The sequence below is a fragment of the Temnothorax nylanderi genome, unplaced genomic scaffold (assembly GCF_030848795.1).
Source record: "Temnothorax nylanderi isolate EJ_2023f unplaced genomic scaffold, tnyl_v1.0 TNYL_tig0285_pilon, whole genome shotgun sequence".
Lineage (NCBI taxonomy): Eukaryota > Metazoa > Arthropoda > Insecta > Hymenoptera > Formicidae > Temnothorax > Temnothorax nylanderi.
The window spans coordinates 14,078-35,031 of record NW_027249347.1 but is presented as its reverse complement, the minus strand read 5'-3'; the positions used below and the strand labels follow the sequence as shown (position 1 = coordinate 35,031).

The following is a 20,954-nucleotide window of genomic DNA, read 5'->3' as shown; positions in this document are numbered from 1 at the left end:
GCCGGTATAAAAGCCTAGAAAATACGTTGGTAAGTTGCAGTTCTCACCTAGCCGCCTGAAATATCGTAATGGTGAAGATGACTTTCAAGGTAGAGTGTCGAAACTCGTCGCGAAGAAAAGAAAAGTTACGCGGAGAAAGTGTTCATTAAATAATAGCTCCGCGACATATAAAAAGATGGAGAAAGAAATAGAAAAGGAAAGAGAAAGAAGCGAAGGGAGAGAGTGAAATATGTAGGGCTAAGAAAGGAAAATAAGGGTGAAGAGGGACTCTAAATTGCCAGTAATTACGCACACATAATTGGTCCGGTGGTATACGCGCGGAAGGGTCGACGAAATAAATAATTCGGGATAGGGCGGGAAGGTAGTTCAACGCGGTTTTGTCGGAGACCTAAGCAATGTCGTGAATGTAAAATGGGATTAAAGTGTTGCTTGACATTTAAGTCTACTCGATGTAATTAGTTCGTTCAGCCGGATTGTCGCGAACGTAAGTTTTTGCTAAAGATAGTGTCCATTTCACAGCACAGCAGGACGTGCTCGAGAGGTGGGTAAAGATTCTGGGGTTCAACTTCATGAAAATTAAAAAGTGCTCACTGACTTGTAACGTTTCTCTTTAATTGTATTAAACGCTCGCGTTCTTTTATACTTGGCTAATCTTGAGATTTTCTCAACCTCAGAAGTCTTATTGTTAGTTGTTTTAAATATATCATTAGACTCGTGAAAATGTCAACAAATTTCTACTATTGTCACTGACAAATGTCAACTATTAATTTCTTTACTTGCGCACCACGTACCGCGCCTGACTCGTATCGCCGTCTATTAATTTGTTGGCTTAGTTGTTTTATTATAGCTATAATAGTTCTATTATTTTCTCACGTATATATGTGTAGAAGAGTGAATAAACTCTTTCTTATATAATTTTAGAGCAAACTCGCGTTTTGCCTCTATTGTAGGGAAATATAGAGCCACCAAAGCTTTTAAATTAGCCACAAAAGAGTTTTTAAATTAAGTTATTATTCTGATGATAATTGTCTCGATGCCATTAAAATTACTTATTTATTACATGGTTCAAATTTTGCTTAGATTATAATGTAATATCTATATGACTCTTGATAATGATACATTAAGTATACATGATATCTCAAAGTTTCATAACTCGACGAGTGCATATAAAATCTTACACAGTACATGTTAACATGCACATATTCTATCTCTTTTTGCATATATTCTACTATATTCCAAACTTAAGCGTGTACTTATATATGCAATAATGCAAACTGTACTTTCATGTACATTTTACATGTACAATTACTATAAAACAGTGTCTGCATGTGGCATTAGTTTTGACAAAATTTGCATAAAATAAAATTATAATTTGTATTTATATCTTATTGTGTAGAGTAACGATTTGCTTATTACGTCAATTTATAATTACATATAATTGAAAGGTTTGTAATATCGAGTAAAAAACTTTTATTTCAAGACGCGGAGACTGATGAAGCGTACAAGCAAAGACGAAGAAACATTCCTCGATAAATCGCGCGTCTATATCTTTCTTCAAACGAGTTACTTCCGTCGGACTGATTCATGTTGGTTTGAACATTGACGACCGGACTTTGGGATCCCCGTAATTAAAAACGAGAGGTCAACGATCCGCTGCTCGATGCCGATAAATATCGCAAATTTCTAGAGTTTCATCATGGCATCGAGTTTGTATACACAAGTGACATCGATCATACAGATCACATTTCCGTGCAATTTCGATTCATCGGACTACTAGTTTGAAATATTCCAATTTGTTTGACTGTTTATACGTGCGCACGGGAAAAGTATGACACTAAAACACGTAAAAATATTTAAATTACGCCTCCCTTCGCTCGGCAATTCCTTTCCGTCAATCAATATTATTTTACAATAGAATTTTTTTTCTAAAAGAAGTATTTTCCCCATAAATAAGAAAATTACAATAGAGACTGGGAGATTACGAAGACTTGGGTCTCGGTAAAAATATGTCCAGCGCTTATGTAAACGAACTCTTCGGTTCATAACGCATGCTATTTACAACCATGATCGATACCTATCAGAGCATCGAAAGCCCCTTCTGCCGTGCCGGAGGTTGAGTCCCCGGACAACACGACACCGTCGACATAAACTTCTTGTGTCGCAGATCACCGTCGCACTAACCATCGGCCTCGCCCTGGTCGATCGATCAATCGCTGGCGTGATACCGCTGGACACCCATGATCATCATGTCTCGGTGGCCAGCTCGTACATGCATTTCCAAGGGCCGGTACAGGGGCCTGAATACGAAGTGAAAGTGCCGCACGTACCTGTGGACCATCTCGGCGAGCACAACTATCTGACCCACCACGAGCACCGCCATCACGACGGCTATACGGTCGACTACGTAGGGAAGCCGAAGTACGAGTTCTCGTACGGCGTCGAGGACCATCATACCGGCGACTTTCACGGCCAGAAGGAGTCCAGCGACGGTGAGTGAAAAGGACGAGTCACTTTTATGCCTTCGTGACTTTCACGCGGGATGACAACGACAAGCCGAGTCTTTGAATGACCGGCTACCTGTGGCTACCGCCGTTTATCCGATTTCCAACGTGGCGACGTCGACGGCTCGGCGTTCTGACGCTGACGTCGGCAAAAATTGCCACGGGTGAAAAGAAAATTGCATTTCTACGGAGACTGCCCGCGAGCGCGCCCTTCCGACACGTCGAGAATACCGCGGGCCGGTATGTGCGAATGCTTGTGCGTGTGCGGGTATGGGAATGTGTGCGTTTTCGTGTCAACTCTTCAGTTGGAACTACGTTTTCTTACTTGAGTCGTGAAGTTGACTCGTGGAATTGTAAACTGGCTTCAACGGCGCATCGTAGTTGTACAAGCGTCTTATGTAGAGATATAAACTTACCCCAAAAGTGAGCAAACTTCGCAGATGCATTCCTTGACCAAGTTAGAATCAATTCTTCCTTAGCGAAAGTATCGAAGTATTTGGTTTACAAGCGATTTGAGCTACAAACGATTGAAAGTGAAAGACACCTCGGAAATTACGATTCAGGAGTTCAAATAAAGAAAGCTTCGTCTGCATTTCGTTTTAAGTAGGTTTTGCTTGAACGAAATTTTGATTCAAGTTTTAAATATGTCACAATATTTAATATTGAAGATATAAAAAAAATTATGAGAGACAACCATTTCCGATCAAACTCCTCCAAAAAATTAGTTTTGAATTATTCAAGGGATATGTCTACGAAGTTAATTCAAATATTTTATTTACATTCTGTATAACTGTAGGTCTGAATTTATTTAGAATTACATACTATCGAGATAACTAAACATTGTGATCCTATATCAAAACATTTTTCTAAATAAATTTAAATTTTCATTATCGCGAACAACAATTAAAAAGAGAGGAAAATAATAAAAATCAAGAGGTAATATTTAGACATTGTTCTAATTCTGGAATTAAAGCAATCTATAATTCTGGAATATTTTAGTCATCAGAAAAATTCTTCGCAAGATAGGATTTTTTTACAAAATAATTATTGATAGCGAACACATTTAGACTGACGTTTCATCATTTCCAGTTACGACTATCTACAATCTCGAACTGCGTCAAGAAGAATCCTTTTTGCCTTTTATCAAATATTCTTTTCCGCAGGACACAGCGTGTCCGGGGAATATACCGTGAAGGATCCAGGTGGCAGCCTTCGGATCGTTAGCTACCACGCGGACAAGGAGGGATTTCACGCGATGGTACACACTTCCGGGAAGAATGATCACTCGGGTGGGGTCTACGGCGGTCAAGGCCACGACGAGATCCAAGGCCACCTTCACGAGTACGCCGCGTTATCCGCACACGCGGCAGCGTACTGAAAGAAAACTCGCGGTCACCATGACAACCGTGACTGATCGCTTTTGTATGTACCTGGCACGATTATAGACTTTTCCTTTCCCGAATCGTCAACGTTGATGTTTCCGTTTTGTATACCAAAGGCAACAACGGTGCTATCCGTTCGACATTACATTACGCAGGGATAACGTATCGTATATATTGTAAATATAGTTCATCCCTTTATACACGATAAACGAAATAAACATGACGGGAGAATGCATGTTTATTCCTTTTTATATTATACGAGCAGCAGTATTGCCATTCTTTCCCGATACAGAATATGAAACTTTTTTGACAAACCGTGATAGACACGAAAACTATATGAATAAGGATTTACAAAATTAATAAAGGTTTCCGATAAATAATTGACGTTCGCTTAATAGAAGTAACCCGATCGAAAATATATTTTACTATGTATTCTTTTATGCATATAACTCTTTTTACGTTTATCGAAAACCTTTTAATTGATTAACATTTTAATCGAGCGTCCGCGTTTATTCAAAAATTCCCATTGAAATGGGTAAAAAGTTAAATATACAATATGAGCCACCCGCAAGTTATAATTACTCAATTTGCGAGAATTTCTGCGCTTTGCTAAAATTCCTCGATGGCCCGAATTTTGTCCGGATTCGTTAAAAAAAGTAATATAAAATATTTGAGAAATATAACATTTCTGACAAATATAATAAAATGATCTTTTTGTAATCCCGACTACAATTTACTCGAAGAGATATTAACAACATTACTATTTATATAAATTTTCATGCCCTCATGAATTTGTCGGATATTTACAGGTAATACATTTCATTACAAAATTATAGTAGTTTACGGCAAAAACACAGTGACGTACGCTCAAGCCGATTAACTGATATACGGCTGAGCTGATTATGGAAGGTATACGAGAACTATGTCGCAACATATTACATCGCAACTCAGAAAGATAAAGTGACAATGATGATACACATGTGGTGCAATTGTTTTAAAGTTGTGCCGTAAATTATCTGCCGCATTTCAACCAGGACGCGACGTAATACACATACAATACCGTAATAGCATGAAAGTCACATTGTTACGACGTGGAACACCTTATTACGCGGCTATCGATCATTAATACCGGGAAGCGATGCGTGGCAGAAGATTCGCTCGCGATACACGTAAACGACAGGAACGCGGCGTTGCGGCGGATATCGCGCTCTAATGAAAATAAACTGCTCGTAACAGGGGCACACGAGTAATAACTTCTGATGCTCTAAAGTGCGAAGAGATTCCAATTGCCACTAATCATCGGGGATTATCGAGTAACGAGTGGCGCAGGGTCGATTCGCCGGCAAAATGAAAATCCGGGTCACGCGGGATTGAATTAGCCATTGAATATTATGGGCGTGCAGGCTACAAGTTAAAACTCATCGTCAGCGGTGCCGTTATAAAATGAGCATGAGAAAAATGTGCTTCTTTTTATATGTTTTAACGCGGCGTTAAAAAGCTCATTTAGAACTTCCCATCTCTCTCTCTCTCTCTGTCTCTCTCTCTTTCTTTTGTAGCGCACGGTTAATTTTTGCGTGGTTAATATACTCTAACGCAATTTCTTGTAATTACTATTTCAAAAAGAGTACTGTTTTCAAAGTATGCAAAAAGAGTGCGCACGTTTTATTTATGAAAAAGCCATTTATCGAACAGTCGCAAAACAAACGTCACATACAGATGGACATTAAAAAATTATGTTTTACGAATGTTATAGATGCAACAAATTCCAGGAAAATAGGTCAATGAAAGGCAAGTCGAGAATACTATAAAATAAACTGAAAAGCATAAAGACATGTTTTGTGCAGATTGTAGAACAGAATAAGTGATATTTTACATGCATGATAACTGTCGAAGATTTTGAGGTGATTCTTCCGCGATGTATCGACGAACGAAAATAAAAAAGGAAGAGCCATTTAATTCGATCTTATCATGTTGGAACAGGCAAAGACGGGCACGTCGTTAAACTACATCTCGTGCAATCTCTCCGGTAATGACGAAACGTCGTTATCGAGAGTGTTTCGAGGAAAAACGCGTAATCCCGTCGAGGGATATATCCAAAGCAATACTGTACGCGATTCAGGAGAGATAAAAGAAACACATTCTCGAGCTAACAATGGCGCGAATACATGAAGAGATGTTGGAGGAGAGGCAGATTGTAAAAAATCAATGTCAATACTCTAAATATTACGTATATTACGTCATTAAATCGACAACGATGCTTCCGATAAATATTCTCGACACACGTGTTGGAGCAATGAATCAGCAATGTGCATTTTAATAAGCGACGAATCTCATATCGATAAGACTAAATGCCGGGAGAGGAAAGTGTCTAATAATTTTATCACACGTCGCTTAAAACTTGCGCTCGCGTGACATATCGAAATCGCGCCCGCTGCGACTTACCTACGTACCGTCGTCGTCGTTTCGAACGGTCGCGATAACGACTGTACATGTAGATATTTCGGGGTGTTTCCAACCCCGGGAGTCGACCGCCTGCGGCAATTTCCGCAGCGTCGCGCGAGCTACTAATTACTGCTGGCATCGCGCTGATTATTCCTCCCGCTGCTCGCACCCTCAACAAATCGCTCGTGATCGAGCGCCCCGCCGCCGCGCCGCGGCGTAAATGTCGCATGCTGTCTGACAAAGGAGAGTTTATATGGTTTACCTCCGACGTGATTCTCAGCTGTGTTTGAGAGAATTCTCTGGAGAATGCTTTAGAGCGAATTTCATCACACCAGCATTACCGAGAATTGTGTATGTTCGAAAATATGAGTTTCGTCGTAGGAAATTTAGAAAAATTTGGAAAATTTCACATTATCGTTAACGAGCTAATTTTCTATAGTTAATAATGAACGATTAATTATGGCCAAATTACGAGAGAGGTATTAAATCAATGCAATTACAATTTTAATTACGGTATATCGTGTAACCATGTTCGAGTATGGATTTTGCCTAAAATATCCTCACATCCTTTTATCAACCGGTTGATAACCATCGCTTACGCCTGCAAAGTGAACAAATTAATAATTCATATTGCTGATTGGAATGTACGATTGTCGCAATCAAGGTTGTCTCGTCAACATAACGAGGACGTCGTGTATCGTAGTTTTATTTGCGTGCTCGAAGCATTATAATAATTAGAATGCGGAAATGCATTATACCGCATCATATCAACGCATATGTACATAGTTACGCATATTGTAATTTCCCTGAAAGCACGCACCTATTACAAAAGCGCTTTGAGAATAAAAAATTTCTGGAAAATATCTGAAAAATTTGTAATCAGTTAATGGATTTCTAAAAGAATTCGTTTATTTTCTAATAATATTTTTGTTAACGGTTTTTTATTAAATATTTTATTAAATAAAAATCGTTTAAAATAACAAATAAATTTTTAAATCTCAATTTAATACATTATAGTGTCTATAATTCCAAAGTATGACTCAATATGCGCGCATGTCTAAAAATTGTTAACTTAAAATTAAACGTAATAAGCTCTATGCAGCACAATTATAGTACAACTAGAATCAAGTTAATTATTTATTTATAGTTACAATTTCTAATAAAACATGCTGAAATTGTAAATCCAGATTAGCAACAATATTGTCCAAGTTTGAAATTATGCCCGTTAACTCATTGAGACGATTATAATTTTATGTCCGATATTCAAGCTTTTTCCACAGATTCGCGGAAGAACGTATGTGGTGTCTTGAATATTTCAGAAAAAAGAAAAACTACATGCACACTTGCCATGCAAGACTCGACTCGACCATAAATCCACGCACGACTAGCGAGCTTGGTATAAAAAAGCACAAGGTGTAATTCGACTCGCGAAACAGCAGAGAAAAGTAGATAGCCGATTGGCGAATCGTATATAACTTTCGCGAGCAATTTTCTGTGCGCGTTCGCAGCAATAAATCATTTTGCGTAACATTTTCGGATCTTGCGCGGTCAAGAAAGAGGGTCGCTAGATATTATATAATAATCGCACCTAAATAATGGTTACAGTTGCCTACCGCCAATATTATAAATTATTTTGTGAATACATTGGATATTTTAGAACATACTCTTTCTTTCACAATATCTATGTAATATGAGCAATTAATAAATTTTAAAATATGTCAACCTGTTTGCGACACGTAAATTTATCTTTAAATATTTAAGGAAGTTTGATTATAATTCCCCGTATGGGACCGGGGTAGAATAGTCCCATGGTATGTTCTGCCTGTCGTAAAAGGCGACTAAAAGAACAAGTGACATATTATAGGGCAGCAGCTAAGTCACTGTCAGGTCGAGGCTGGAGAGGTCTGATACTAAACACTTGATTATAATGGCATTAATAACGTTTCGATAATTTAGTTTCGACAAATAAATATTTAAAAATGCAGAAAAATTTATTATAAGTAAAAGTTAGTCAAAAAATTAGTTTTAAGCATTCATTTATATACAGTGACTACGTGATATAATATAAAAAATGCAGATATAACAATTAGATTTATAGAATAAACGATAATGTTTACGAACTCGTGATTATCCAAATATTCAGTTTTACAAATTAAGTTTTGCAGGAGAACAAATCTTCACACTTTTATTTTTTATTTAAAACCGGACTATTAAGAACAATTTGCTCTTGGAATGACCGGCTTTTATTTTGCGACATTTATTGCGATTGGAAAATAATAGAAAGGTATTGCTAAAACGACAAATTTGCCGATAGTCATGCGAGCAAATATTTTCGGCTCGTACATGCCGCGCATGTAGTAATTGAAGCTAATAGTCTTGCTAATAGTGCCAAATTGCTGCATAACTGCATGAAACGATTGCAAGAATCATAAAAATTCAGTCATTTTGGAGATTTTTATTAATTATGAGAAATTTATTACAGATTTTTCGTTCAAACTCAATTTTTGAATAATCTTTAAAACAAGAATTAGAGACATTTAAATATAAATCTGCAATATAATATTAATTAAAGTTTTGAACACAAGTACATACAAATATATACACACACTGATGGTTTTTATTTTTAAAACTTTACTTAATATGATATACAAAGTATACATTATTATATTATATACATTATTGTAATTATAGCCACTCCCAGTAATTTTTTTTAAGAATTTAATATTTAATATATTACTTAATAATTTTATTTCGTATTATTTAGTGACTCACAAATAAAAATTTTCTCAAGAGAGACGTAGTGAAGCTTTTAAGTATCTCAGATCAGAGCGCTGTCATCAATCAATAATGAAATCGTCAATTAAATAGTCGATTGACAGTCAAGATATATTATCTTTAAGTAATTTTTCCGTAGCAAACTCGTAGTAACGAAGTATCTACCATCGCAACAGTTTGTTCAGATTACAATTAACAAATGTATAGGCGCACACACGCGTGCGCCGGCGTGTATACGTGTGCGGAATTGGCAATCGGTACGCAGCCTATAGGCCACACCGGTATTGCCCGACCGATTGAAATACGGGCCCCCGGTTTCGACATGTATAGCAGTGTCGGGCATTCGGCCGCTTCCAACGGCAAACCTATCGATTATCCGGTCGCGCGTTTCTATCACACTCCGTCCATTTGCAAACTGATTCATTATAATTGTAGCGTCAAAGTGGCCCACGTCCGCTGATGTATACGCGATTTCACGCGCGGCGTGCCGCGCGGGGGCTTGTCGTCGCGCAGTACGTTTACGAGTTTATTTTACGAAATAATCCGGCCAAACCATCGCGCGATAAATCGTTCCTCGAGTTTTATCTCGTAATTGAATTCCCCGGCGTGGCGGGAGTTAACGTTAACGCTCGCGCGTTACGCGGAACGACAGGTTGCGAAGGGCCGATGCTGTAACGGTGCTGTAACCGAGCCCTCACTGACACCCGCGCGGAAATTGACCGTGCCCGTTATCTATACACGTTGTCCAAAGGCCGCATCACTTTGATATTCTTTATCATATTTGACGGGCAGTTTATAGTGTAAACAGCACATTATACATTCATAAATGTACTTTATCGGCGGATCTTGTTTAATAATCGTTTATTTTAGATCTCACTATTGATCACATTATTCTAACATAAACATCACCTTTATTATTGCTATCTACGATTGAAGTACTTAGCGTTTACAAAGTATTATTCAGGAATGCTTCGTGCAAACAAGCGTACTAAATAAATGTAGGATTTAAATCGCTATTTACCTTGGTACTGTTGCGAGAGAACTTCCCGTTAAATCTACTTATAACTTTTATGAATGACTACACTGGATGCCCCGCAACCAGACAGTTCTGATAGCACATTCTGGAGATTGGAGTCAAAAATCCTGAAACAAAAATGTCGAGTCCCGCGTTATAAACGATCGAAGTTGGCCTAAAGTTTGCAGTAACATTATTAAACGCGTAATCTAGAAGTAATTTTAAGGATGGGTCGAAGAAACTTCGCGTTGTCGACTGTTTTTCTAACCGCTCCCGGAGGTAGCGAAGAACTAAATCTCGCGCGTTAATAAGCTTTATTTTTACGGAGCGGCTCGGGGCCGCGAGTTGAACTTTCCGCGGAGTTTTTCTCTATTTAATTTGGAACGCGTCAGGTGGTTAGCAGTACAACGTTCGCAAAGTAGCTAAGTGGTTCAATTGCGGAGCGGCACGAAGCGCGCGGGTCCGGCCACGGTCTACTGCCGAGCTCGTGGAAAGACTTTCGCGTGGACCGAGTGTGCCAAAGTGCCAAGCGGAAGTGACAAATTTTCGGTGTAGAGAGAATTACAAGAGAGAGAGAGAGGGGGGGGGGAAAGAGAGAGAAAGAAAAAAATACCCCTATATTTCCCCGTCGTTGGCGAGTAATGTCGCCGAAATGAATAACGTGAAAATCGAACGCTCGCGCAAGAATATCGCGAACCTGCATCGGATCGAACGGATTCGACTGAGCGCATACTGCTTTAATCTTCCGATTCGCCTGGAGTACTGTCTGCTTGGAAGGAAAAGCCGGAGATTGACGAACGTGACTTTTTACCTCTTACCATGCTCATGTGAATCGGGTTTCGCGAGCGCGTGCGTGCACACGCATACATAAGATGGGGATGGAGTTACATAAAGTTACATTTTCTCGTGATAACAGAATTCTTCGACATATTTCCATCAGTATAATAAAATACATACTGCGAAAGATGTTTAATGAATATTTCAATCTTCGTAAAAATATCAGATACCGCTGTATCGATTTGTTCTATCAGCTGAGACATTTTGTGCTTTTAAAAAAAGTTGAACTATTTTTAGCGAGCATTTTCTATAAGGTTTTGCATGACGTTATTAATTAGCACAGTAAAGTACATGCTACGGAAAAGTTAATCGAACAACGTTAAAATTCAAAGAATAACAAGTAGATATTTTACTTTTCAAACATTGTTTTTCTGTAAATATGTCTCGACGACATTTATTTGTTTTGGCGCTTGTTGCTGTCCATAGATATGGAAAACATAAAGAATGTTGCGGAATAAACAATTTTCAGTTGTAAAGTCTGCATTAAAAGGATTCGTCGATACGTCACAAACGGAACATAACTGTCCACCATAATTCGAATGGACAGTTAGACTTTGTGGATAATCCGTGAATATCAGCGAGACGACCGCGATTATCGAGGCTCGAGAGGGAAAGAGAGAAAGGTGAAACGCGAAATGAAACGGAGGCTGTGTTTAAGAGCGAACTAAATCAATAGCCCAGTCTACTGTGACCCGTAGGACCAAATGTGGGTCATACCGTTATCCAGTTCTCACTCTTTCGTCCTGCCGTCCCGACCGCGCGTTCGACTGTCACCCTCCTTCTTTCTCTCTTCACACTATTTACTCCCTTCGTGCTTCTTATTTCCGCTCTCGTTCACCTCTCGCTCTGACACAATACGCACACGTGCACACGCGCGTCTTCTCGCTTTATCTTTCGCGCTCGCTTCGCACATTCCGCGTATGTCACTGCAATCTCACTCTCGTGCGCGCTGACACACACACACAGTTTATACATTCCTCATAAATAAATTTCGAGAACATTTTGCAGCAAGCCTTATCGTTCGCGGCTGATACATAGTACATGCTTGCAGAATTACGTATTTGGCTTTTTGACAGCACGTTACGGTACGGCCTCATCGATATATTGTCTCTCTTTTTTTTTCTCCGGGATTATAATATTAACCCAAGAAGATATTTAATTCGAAGAATGTATGGTCAATTTCAAGCAGGTCAACTTTTGTATGAAAATTTTTCTTGTAAAACGTATACAGCTGAGAAAACTCCTTTGTGTAATGGCCTTCCGAGGAGATGACTTCCCAGTCGCGTCTCGCGTGTAAACGCTTTGTTACACAACGTGCATTCTTTGGAGAACGTACGTTGTATGCGCGCGCTCATCGTTATGACATTTTGGATGCTTTAAAATTATAAATGGCTTCTCTTAGATTATGGAATAAAATTCAAGAGAATAGAAATAATTTGTAAACAAAACTAACTTATAAATATTCTGAAGATGAAATTCACTCCCGCCAAGAACGACAGCACTGGCGCTATGTGTCTATCATTATAAAATAATAAAGGTGTATCTTTAACAAGATCGTTGCTAGGTAGATAGCAAAGTAATGCCCATCGTTAACATTAATGAATGTTTTTTTTCCTTAACGTTCCTCAATTTTTATCCTAATATCAGCGGCGATGGAGAAGCGGCATTTTCCACGTCGTCGTGACGATCATGACGCTACCTCCGAAAAAGAGATAAAGCGACGTGCCCGAAGATAAATCGCCTCTTCGTAATCTTTCCGAGAAGATAAAAAGCGCATGGTAAGAATTTATGAGAAAAATTATCATAGACAATGAAAGAAATACCAGGGAAATGACGCACACCAGCATCCACCGTTTCAAACGTAATGATCTATGCGTAGATGTTACGTTATCCGGCTTAGTGATATGAGGATATGTTTTTTAAATATTTCTCTTTCCATCCAATCATATCAATTGCAATTACAAATCTGTACAAAAGCCCGTATAAAAGACACAATCGCTCTCATTATAACTGCGACAAGATAATCTCGGATAACTCGATTAGTCTCGAATTTGCATACATGATGGAATCTTAATATGAACCTGCGGGCTGATTACAAATAATATCTGCATTATAAAATTATACAATAGAACTATGATTATCAATGGTGCTTGTGTGTTAAATTACACTCTGTAAAAATAGCGACTTTATATAAATATATAATATTTCTACAATTTTTCTTTCGGAGTTACAGAAAAAATAACTGTAGACAAAAGAGAATAAAAGAGAATAATGTAATAAAAATATAACAGAAAAATAAGGAAACGAGTAATATAAATTTAACTTTTCAGTGGAACTGGAGAGAGAGGATATAAATTATCTTCCAATATTTAATGTCAGCAATGTAATTATTTAATGTCAGCAAATATTACTTAAGCGTTTTTCGCTATTTTTAAAGTTCACAATATTAATCGCGAATATGACAAGACGTTTATTATCAGCCTATAATAAACAAGAAATTATTATGTACGTACATCCAAATTTAACAGATCACATATTAATTGTTGTTTAATTACGAGCAAGCGAGAAAATACGCGGTTATACATCTGTTTTTCTATATTTTCCGGACGCTATCCTATCAAGCGAAGAAAAAGTGTTCCGTGTATTCAAACGTGCATTAGATTGCGCAACACCCGGGCGATTTTTGTCAATGGAGAAACTTTTGCGCGCTATTATGCATATCGCAGCGTAGGAATCGGCACTTGACGATCTACTCGATACTTTTCGATGATGCTCCACGATGTTGCATGATACTCGACGTGACTATCTCGTAGGATTATGTACTGTAGGGGTTCGTGATGAGTATGTAGACTCATTTATGCTCATGACAATGAAACATAGCGTTTACGATCCTTAAGAAGGCAGGCAAGGATTAAGTAAAGTAAAAGATAAAGATCACAAATATAATTTTCTCTAAGACATATTAATCGTTTGTTTATTCTAAACTATCTCTCTCAACTATCTTTTCTTTATTTCTTTACTATATAATGATAAATATTTAGACATCTCAAAACTTCTTTTTGGGCTAGAATATCATTCATTTACTGTTTTTGCTATTAAAAGCGAAATATCTGAAATGTAAAAATCTAAAAGTGTCACTCTGCAAATTAGATAAGATTTTCTTTTGCATCTAGTTTTAAAAAACTTCCCCAGGTATTTTGTATTTTTAGAAATAGATTTGCGGCATATGATTTGATTATCGCCGATATACTTTACATTATAAATGTCTTGTATTGTGTTCGTCATTCGTTTTAGATAGAACAACGACGTGATACAATTTAATAGTAAAGTATTTTGCTATTACACAGTTTTCTATTTACTTAAAATCTACGCGCGCGTGTGAACTCTTATATCTGTTTATAAAGTACTCGCCTCCCTTAGATAGTATCTTCAAATTTTCAATTACAAGCGATTTCTCTGGGTAATTTCGTATTCAATCACCTCTAAGCTGGAATAAGCAAACTTCCGATGTTAAGACTTCTTTCTCCCCTCGTGGATCTATACTACGCACACGGAGGTAAGGGATCAGTCCTATGTGAGCTGAACGAACCACATCAACCTGAACCACTTCGATGATACACGAGGGTCTCATCGAGCTCCACCACTTCGTCGCGCAAATCCGATAGATAGGCGCGTAAGCGGCCCTCGATAAAAGGGAAAGGGAGAAGAAGGGCCGGAAAGACACCTCGAGGATAACAAAAGGGGTCTACGTAGACAGAGGACAACCCGAGGATGTGAAAGGGACGTGATACTGCACGGTGCTGAATATGCGACGTCACGTTTTGTGTTTGGAGTGACGCGCACGGCGCCAAATCCTCCAAGGAGGACCGTCAGACGCTCATCGTGCCTGACTGCCGAAGCATTCGTTGGCTGCTTGGTATCATCCTGGCACCTACTTAACTCTCAGCCGACTCCCGCGGGATTGCACGTTGCACGTTGCATCGTGTACATAAAACGAGAGTAAACGAGTTCGAGCGCGACGCGTATGTGCGTGATGGGCAAACTCGGGACATTCTTCGTATAATGCACTTTATTTATCAAACATAAACATTCATCTACTTTGTTGAAGTACAGTTTAAAATTAATAAAACAAAGTAAATAATTGCCGGATATGGCACGGATAACATCTTGTTAGTTCCGGGATATGAAGCTGCGCATGTACGACACACATAGAACGAGAAATATTTCTGTTAAAGAGGAACGAAACAAATATTATTAATAATATTTTTGAATACTATTTTGATATTATTTGTAAATAATAGATACTATTGTTTGTTCTGTTTCCTTTCAGAGATAAATCGTTATTAAAAATAAAATTAATTAAAAAATTTGGAAATATGTATTTTTACATATTTTCCTCAATTTTTCAAAAATTTTTAATTAAACGTTTTAATTAAAAGATTAATGAAATCAATTATTCAATTATTTATTCAAAGTTTTACGCATTGTACAATTTTACATATCTACTTCTACTTCGTAAAAGATTCTGCATTACTGTGTTCTGTTTAATCGGAAAATATTATATCAGATTTTGTTTTTTATAACCATGCAATTATTGTTTTATAGAATTATCGTCTTTAGAATAATTGATCCAAGTTTTTTCCACGCTTTCCATATTCGTTATTTACGTGCTCGTTAATTGCATACAAATTATGCATACAAATGGATTGTTAAAAAGATAGTTGTTACAAATATTCATTTTATTTGACTGGCAATACGTTTTGTGGGAAACGCTGTTCAATTTGCTCCTCGCCCATCGTAAGTATTTCTTTTGGGATATCCTTGCATGTGGGAGCACAGTCGGCCACAGCAGTAATCCTTTTGAGATTTCTAGGATTTGTTGGAGTTATGCCAGACCAGAGGTGAAAATGTGGAAAAGTATGGTTCGAGACCGTGTTACAAAATATTACGCCATTGTAGCTCCTTGTATAGCACTAAATCATTTATTATTAAAAATAGATAGCAATAAATATGGATATATAGAACCCTACAATTCTTTGAAAATTTGTAGAAACCGTTATTTTGATTTACTTTCAGGGATAATAATTATATATTTTCAATACAATTCAAATTTATCGTATTTATATGAGATATATAACATCCGGTATTTATTCACAGCTACAGTAACAAATTTGACGGTTTCTTTTATAACAATCCGTAAAATATCAATCATCCGTTTATCTGGGTATAAGACTGCATGTATTACATTATCGAGACAGCTCAGCCAAATAATTTACGTTAAACGCAGTAGTGACCGAATGTAAGCTCATAACGTTATTAGTCGTTAGACCATTTGCAATAAAGGTAAATACAGTCGGTCATTCCTAGAAGACCATATTCTCGAATACGCCAGCCAGTATTTCCTCTCTTCTATCGAACTAAGTTCGACTTTGAGCATCATCCAATTGCTTGTGTGTGCGGAACGCGTTTGTGACATGATGAAGTCTCTGTCGTACTTTGCGCTTGAACTGTTTCGATCACCGCCAAGAAGCCACGGGATGGCAATTAGCAACTTGTTGAAATTAAAGTATCATCGATGAAAGCGTCTCGAGGATGTCGAGGCACTCGCAAAATGCGTCTTGAGCTAATTACCTGATTTTCTGATCTTGAATCGAGCACAAGCATTTGATAAGTTGCACATATGTACACTTTTAAAACAACATATATTGCTTCAAATTTTGGTTTAAAATAATATATCGTATAATTAGTAAAGAAAAGCTTTCTCTTGATTTCTTTCTCTAAAAATATTTGTTTTAGTTTATGGATCTTATAAGTAACAGTCTTTGAGTTGCTTTGTGGGTTTACAATATCTTATTTTAATTCTGAAAGCAATCAATTTATAAAAGAAAAGTTTGTTTTATTGTGAATTCTATTTTTACGATGTTATATCTTTTTTAGATGATGGAATAATTGAGTCTCTCAGCAGCTGAACCAATCAATTCTATGAAATAAAAAGTAGAAAACATTGATAAAGTTATAAACTAATTATTTACTTCGGTATTAAAATTAAGAAATGTATACCTAACAAAGGAATTGATTAGAGTTTAGCTTCTAAGACACTCAATTGCAAAATTGTTTAACTATTAATTCAATAATTGCTTATTTCCATTGTATAAAAATAAATTATTTTGTAATAGGAAAATTTTACTAAAACCAAAGCATGCATTAATAATAAAAATAAACGTGCAGAGTAAAGGATAGATAAAGAAAATCTCTTCTTAGTCGCGAAAATATTTTATTTCGCGATTCGTGCTCTTTGTCCAATAAATAATTCAATTTTTAAAACCAATTTTTACGAAAAAGCGGAAGAGAGTAAAAGGGAGAGAAGAACAGTGGAAGAGAGAGAAAGGAGAGGGGAAAGCTGTTTTGAAAAGATGCGCAGCCAGTGCAACTGATAATTGACTACCCGCCAATATTCCTGCAGAACGTCGCGTTTCACGCTTTACGTTCGCGCGACATATCGAACGTGCGCGCTTCGGCGTTTTTATAAAAATTCGTTACAGATAGACGACCGGTACGTCGATACGCAAACATGCCGCGAAAATCGCTCTGTTGCACCTCGATGACGCACCTCCGCTCGCGAATTACGCGCGCGCGAGCAAAAAAAAAAGTCAAAAGGCAGACGGGCGAAATGCGGAATGGGGACCGAGACCGAGAGATATTCGTTCCGCCGAGGCTTGGAAATTGGCCAACTTGCAGCGCAGACTAGATAGCGGAGCCACTCCTCACCTGAGTGGCAATTGAATTTTTATATCTGTCGAACGAGAAGCGAACGGCGCGGTGAAGGAAGAAAAAAATGTCGAACGGCAAGTCAAGTTTACGCGGGGCGGAAGACGCCGCGCCGGCGAGGAACATCATTCGTCTGGCGCGTCTGTATCTATACTGCCAGCAATCTTCGTTCGTCATGACGTTGCACATTCCCGCATACCGTCGCACGTTTTACCTACTTTTGCGCACGCTTTATATTGTATATTATTATCCAATTTTAATAACGTAATATTACTGTGGTTTGTGTATAAAATCAAAATTCATTCAAGTCTCTAAATTTTGTCGGAAATTTTGTTGCTATAAATCGTCATAGAGCAGGTATTTGGTTAGAAGTGCAAATTAATTTCAACGAGCGCAATAACGCAGATATTAATCATACGTTACATATTTCTATTTCCTGCAAATTATCTGTTTTCATCGTGAATTACACACCATTTTAATACGTTCCTCCTGTGGGCAGTACACATACAGAATTTCTCTCTCTCTCTCTCTCTCTCTCTCTCTCTCTCTCTCTCTCATACACACACATGGAAATTGGTTACAAAATTTTCGTAATATTCCAGCGCACTGTATCGAGAAACTATTGAATTCCGGTGAAGGCCCATTGAATGCCGACGGAATTTTTCGGTAGTGGCCCTGCCAGCCCGATCCTCACAACTCATCGATATCCGTCCTCTATCTTGCTTAGAATATTTTTCCTTGGTGTTTGCATCCCAGTCGCGCGTTATTGCTTCCACGGTATTCATTGTTGTAGAAATATTTGATGTGATGAAAAATATCGAGCGGATTCTTGCGGTATGCAAAATGCAAAATCCATCCATCGATTTGGTATTAAATTTGGAAAGTGTAAATGTTCGAGAAACGTGCTATCGATTTTAAGTCATGACGTTGTTAATCCGCTTATATCATTAATCATTAAATTTTAATAGCACTTATACAAATTTAATGTTAAATGTTAACGTTAAATTTTAAAAATTAAATATAGATAAATTAAATACGATACAATATTAAAAACGTACATGTTCAAAAAAATGTTCGGGACCTGAAAACGACACAATAATTAAAATAGGTCATAGAATAAAAGTCCTTGTTAGAATCATTATATACGTATGATATTCTCGTTTATGGTTTATATGAAAAGTCGTTTCGTAATGTTTGATTGTTGTATGATGTACACTTGCTTTCATTTCGAATCTCCTCGTTAGCACGAATGACATCATTCGCGATTTCTCCTCGCACGCGATTTCAAACTTCTTGCGCGCGAAGCTTACGCTACGTTTACGTATACGCGTGTTTACGGAGGGCCTTGCCGAGACGACTAGGGGAGGTGTGACGGCGTATAACTCTTGTTTAGCGCGCAAACTAAATAAATTAGAAACTTGCTGTCGCGCGCGCCCGTTTGCCAGATGCCGCGGGACGCGAACACGTCCCGACGATCCGCGCGTACCATGTGACTGCTCATCCCCGAGTCAATTACTTCCTAGCGTAGCCGATGGCACCGCCGGCACTCTCTGGCACCGTCGATTTTATCTGCTCGTAAATAAACCTTGTCACGTATCCTACTAGAAACCGCCGAACTGGTTAGGAGGCATGCCTGGCGTGTTTATCGCCACCATATGCGTGTCCGTCATTTTCATCAAGAATACGTCGCGAATTTAGCACTTGCTGTAGATTTATAGCACGTTTAACACACATTAGTCTGAAACATAATTTTCTTTTGTCACGTCATTCATAAACAACTTTAAATAATTTTCCCCTAAAGTAAAGAAAATGTAAAATATTAAGTAATATAATACGAAATATTAATCTTTTCGTATAAAGTATCGTCTTATAAAGAATTTTATTTATTCTACTTTTTATTTGTTTTTATTCTAGTTTTAATCTTTCAGAGATGCTGTGTTTATTACACATTTGGCATTTTAATTAGTGAAACATTCTCTGTGAAGACGTCTGTAAGAAATTATTATTACGACTTCCTCGATCTTATTAACAGAATAACTTGATCTTTATCATGATAAAAAGAAGATTGCATAATCCGTTAAGTCCACGGAAGTAACGCATACCCATTAACTTATAGATAATGAGAAAAGTTAACACGCTGATGCATCTTCTAAAATGTCGTTACGTAATGACTTTCTATCACGCATCTATTCATAATCTTTCAGACTTTCGTTATAAGCTTATCGATGGGATTCGATTTCTTTCGGCTTCCATATTGAAAGAAGAATACGTTCCACGAAGGGGAGTCGATAATATCACACAAATTGTCTGCCGAACGTGCAATTGGGTCCATGCTTTCAGACATTCTTACGACTCGCTCTCGCGCGGCGCGCCCTCAAGAAGGAAACAATTCGGACACGTGTCTCGTGTCTCGGCATCCGAAAGTCACAATTTCATTTGCGCTCGCGGCCATAACGCTGGCTGTAAGACCAGTTTCTCAATCCCTGTAAGTGAAACGAAAATCCATGGGAGTCGTGAAACTGCGGGCTACACCGCAAGGTAGGTCGACGCGCACGACGATATCTCGTCGACAAGCTTGATCGGATATCGCGAATCCCTTTGCGAATATCGACCCGGTCGCGTACATGGAGCGCAACGGCGCGGCGATGCAACAAGGAAATACACCGAGTTGCACGCTACACCGCACTCATCTGCATCTCGCAACTTCGAAGAGAAAACTCCGATAAAAAAAAAGCGTTATTATAGGCATTCACCCTATTTTTCATAAGAAGACCGCTTATGCAAATGCAATAATCGATATCGGAGTGTAAAACGTGAAAAGTTTACGGGCATCGGAAAATGTAAAGGGGGGTGATTCCAATGCGAAAATCTGGAATTACAATTTTTCAAGAAATATGCAGTAGGGTGAGTTTAAAAAGATTATCATGGTAATGATGAGAGAGAGAGAAAGAAGAGTAGAATTGCAAATGGATTTTCTGGGATGTGTAGTGGATTTCCTGTAATTTCTTTGAAATTTCTGGAAATTTTTGAAGAAATCTAAAACTTTCGGAGATTGTCCGGCCAAAACTGAAATATATATAATGTATACATATAATGTATGTATACTTAATAACTTTAGAAAGCTAATCTAATTAGTGTCAAAAAGAGAAAAATGCAAGATTATATAATTTATTTACGAACTGTTTTATTTCATATAAGAATAATTATATTACTACAGTAGTACAGTGTACCTAA

General features: G+C 37.8%; 1 protein-coding gene and 1 long non-coding RNA gene across 2 annotated transcripts in view; one reads left to right on the top strand and one right to left on the bottom strand.

Annotated features, from left to right (window-relative positions):
* LOC139780583 (uncharacterized) overlaps nt 1-10,244 on the bottom strand; it is a 98,366-nt gene extending 88,122 nt beyond the window's left edge. Inside the window, exon 1 of the long non-coding RNA XR_011720278.1 lies at nt 10,122-10,244. This is a non-coding gene — a long non-coding RNA (uncharacterized lncRNA). The remainder of the gene's footprint in view (nt 1-10,121) is intronic.
* On the top strand, nt 41-8,047 carry LOC139780577 (uncharacterized). The gene is made up of 3 exons (XM_071719269.1): nt 41-89; nt 2,165-2,489; nt 3,665-8,047. Exons 1-3 carry the CDS (start codon nt 69-71, stop codon nt 3,877-3,879), a joined length of 561 nt encoding a protein of 186 aa, XP_071575370.1. The 5' UTR covers nt 41-68; the 3' UTR covers nt 3,880-8,047.
* Nucleotides 10,245-20,954: the final 10,710 nt, after the last annotated feature.

Coding starts and splice junctions, on each gene's coding strand:
- LOC139780577 (XM_071719269.1), top strand. CDS start 69: ATGGTGAAGATGACTTTCAAG. Junction 90..2,164: donor TGGTGAAGATGACTTTCAAG/GTAGAGTGTCGA, acceptor CTTGTGTCGCAG/ATCACCGTCGCACTAACCAT. Junction 2,490..3,664: donor CCAGAAGGAGTCCAGCGACG/GTGAGTGAAAAG, acceptor TCTTTTCCGCAG/GACACAGCGTGTCCGGGGAA.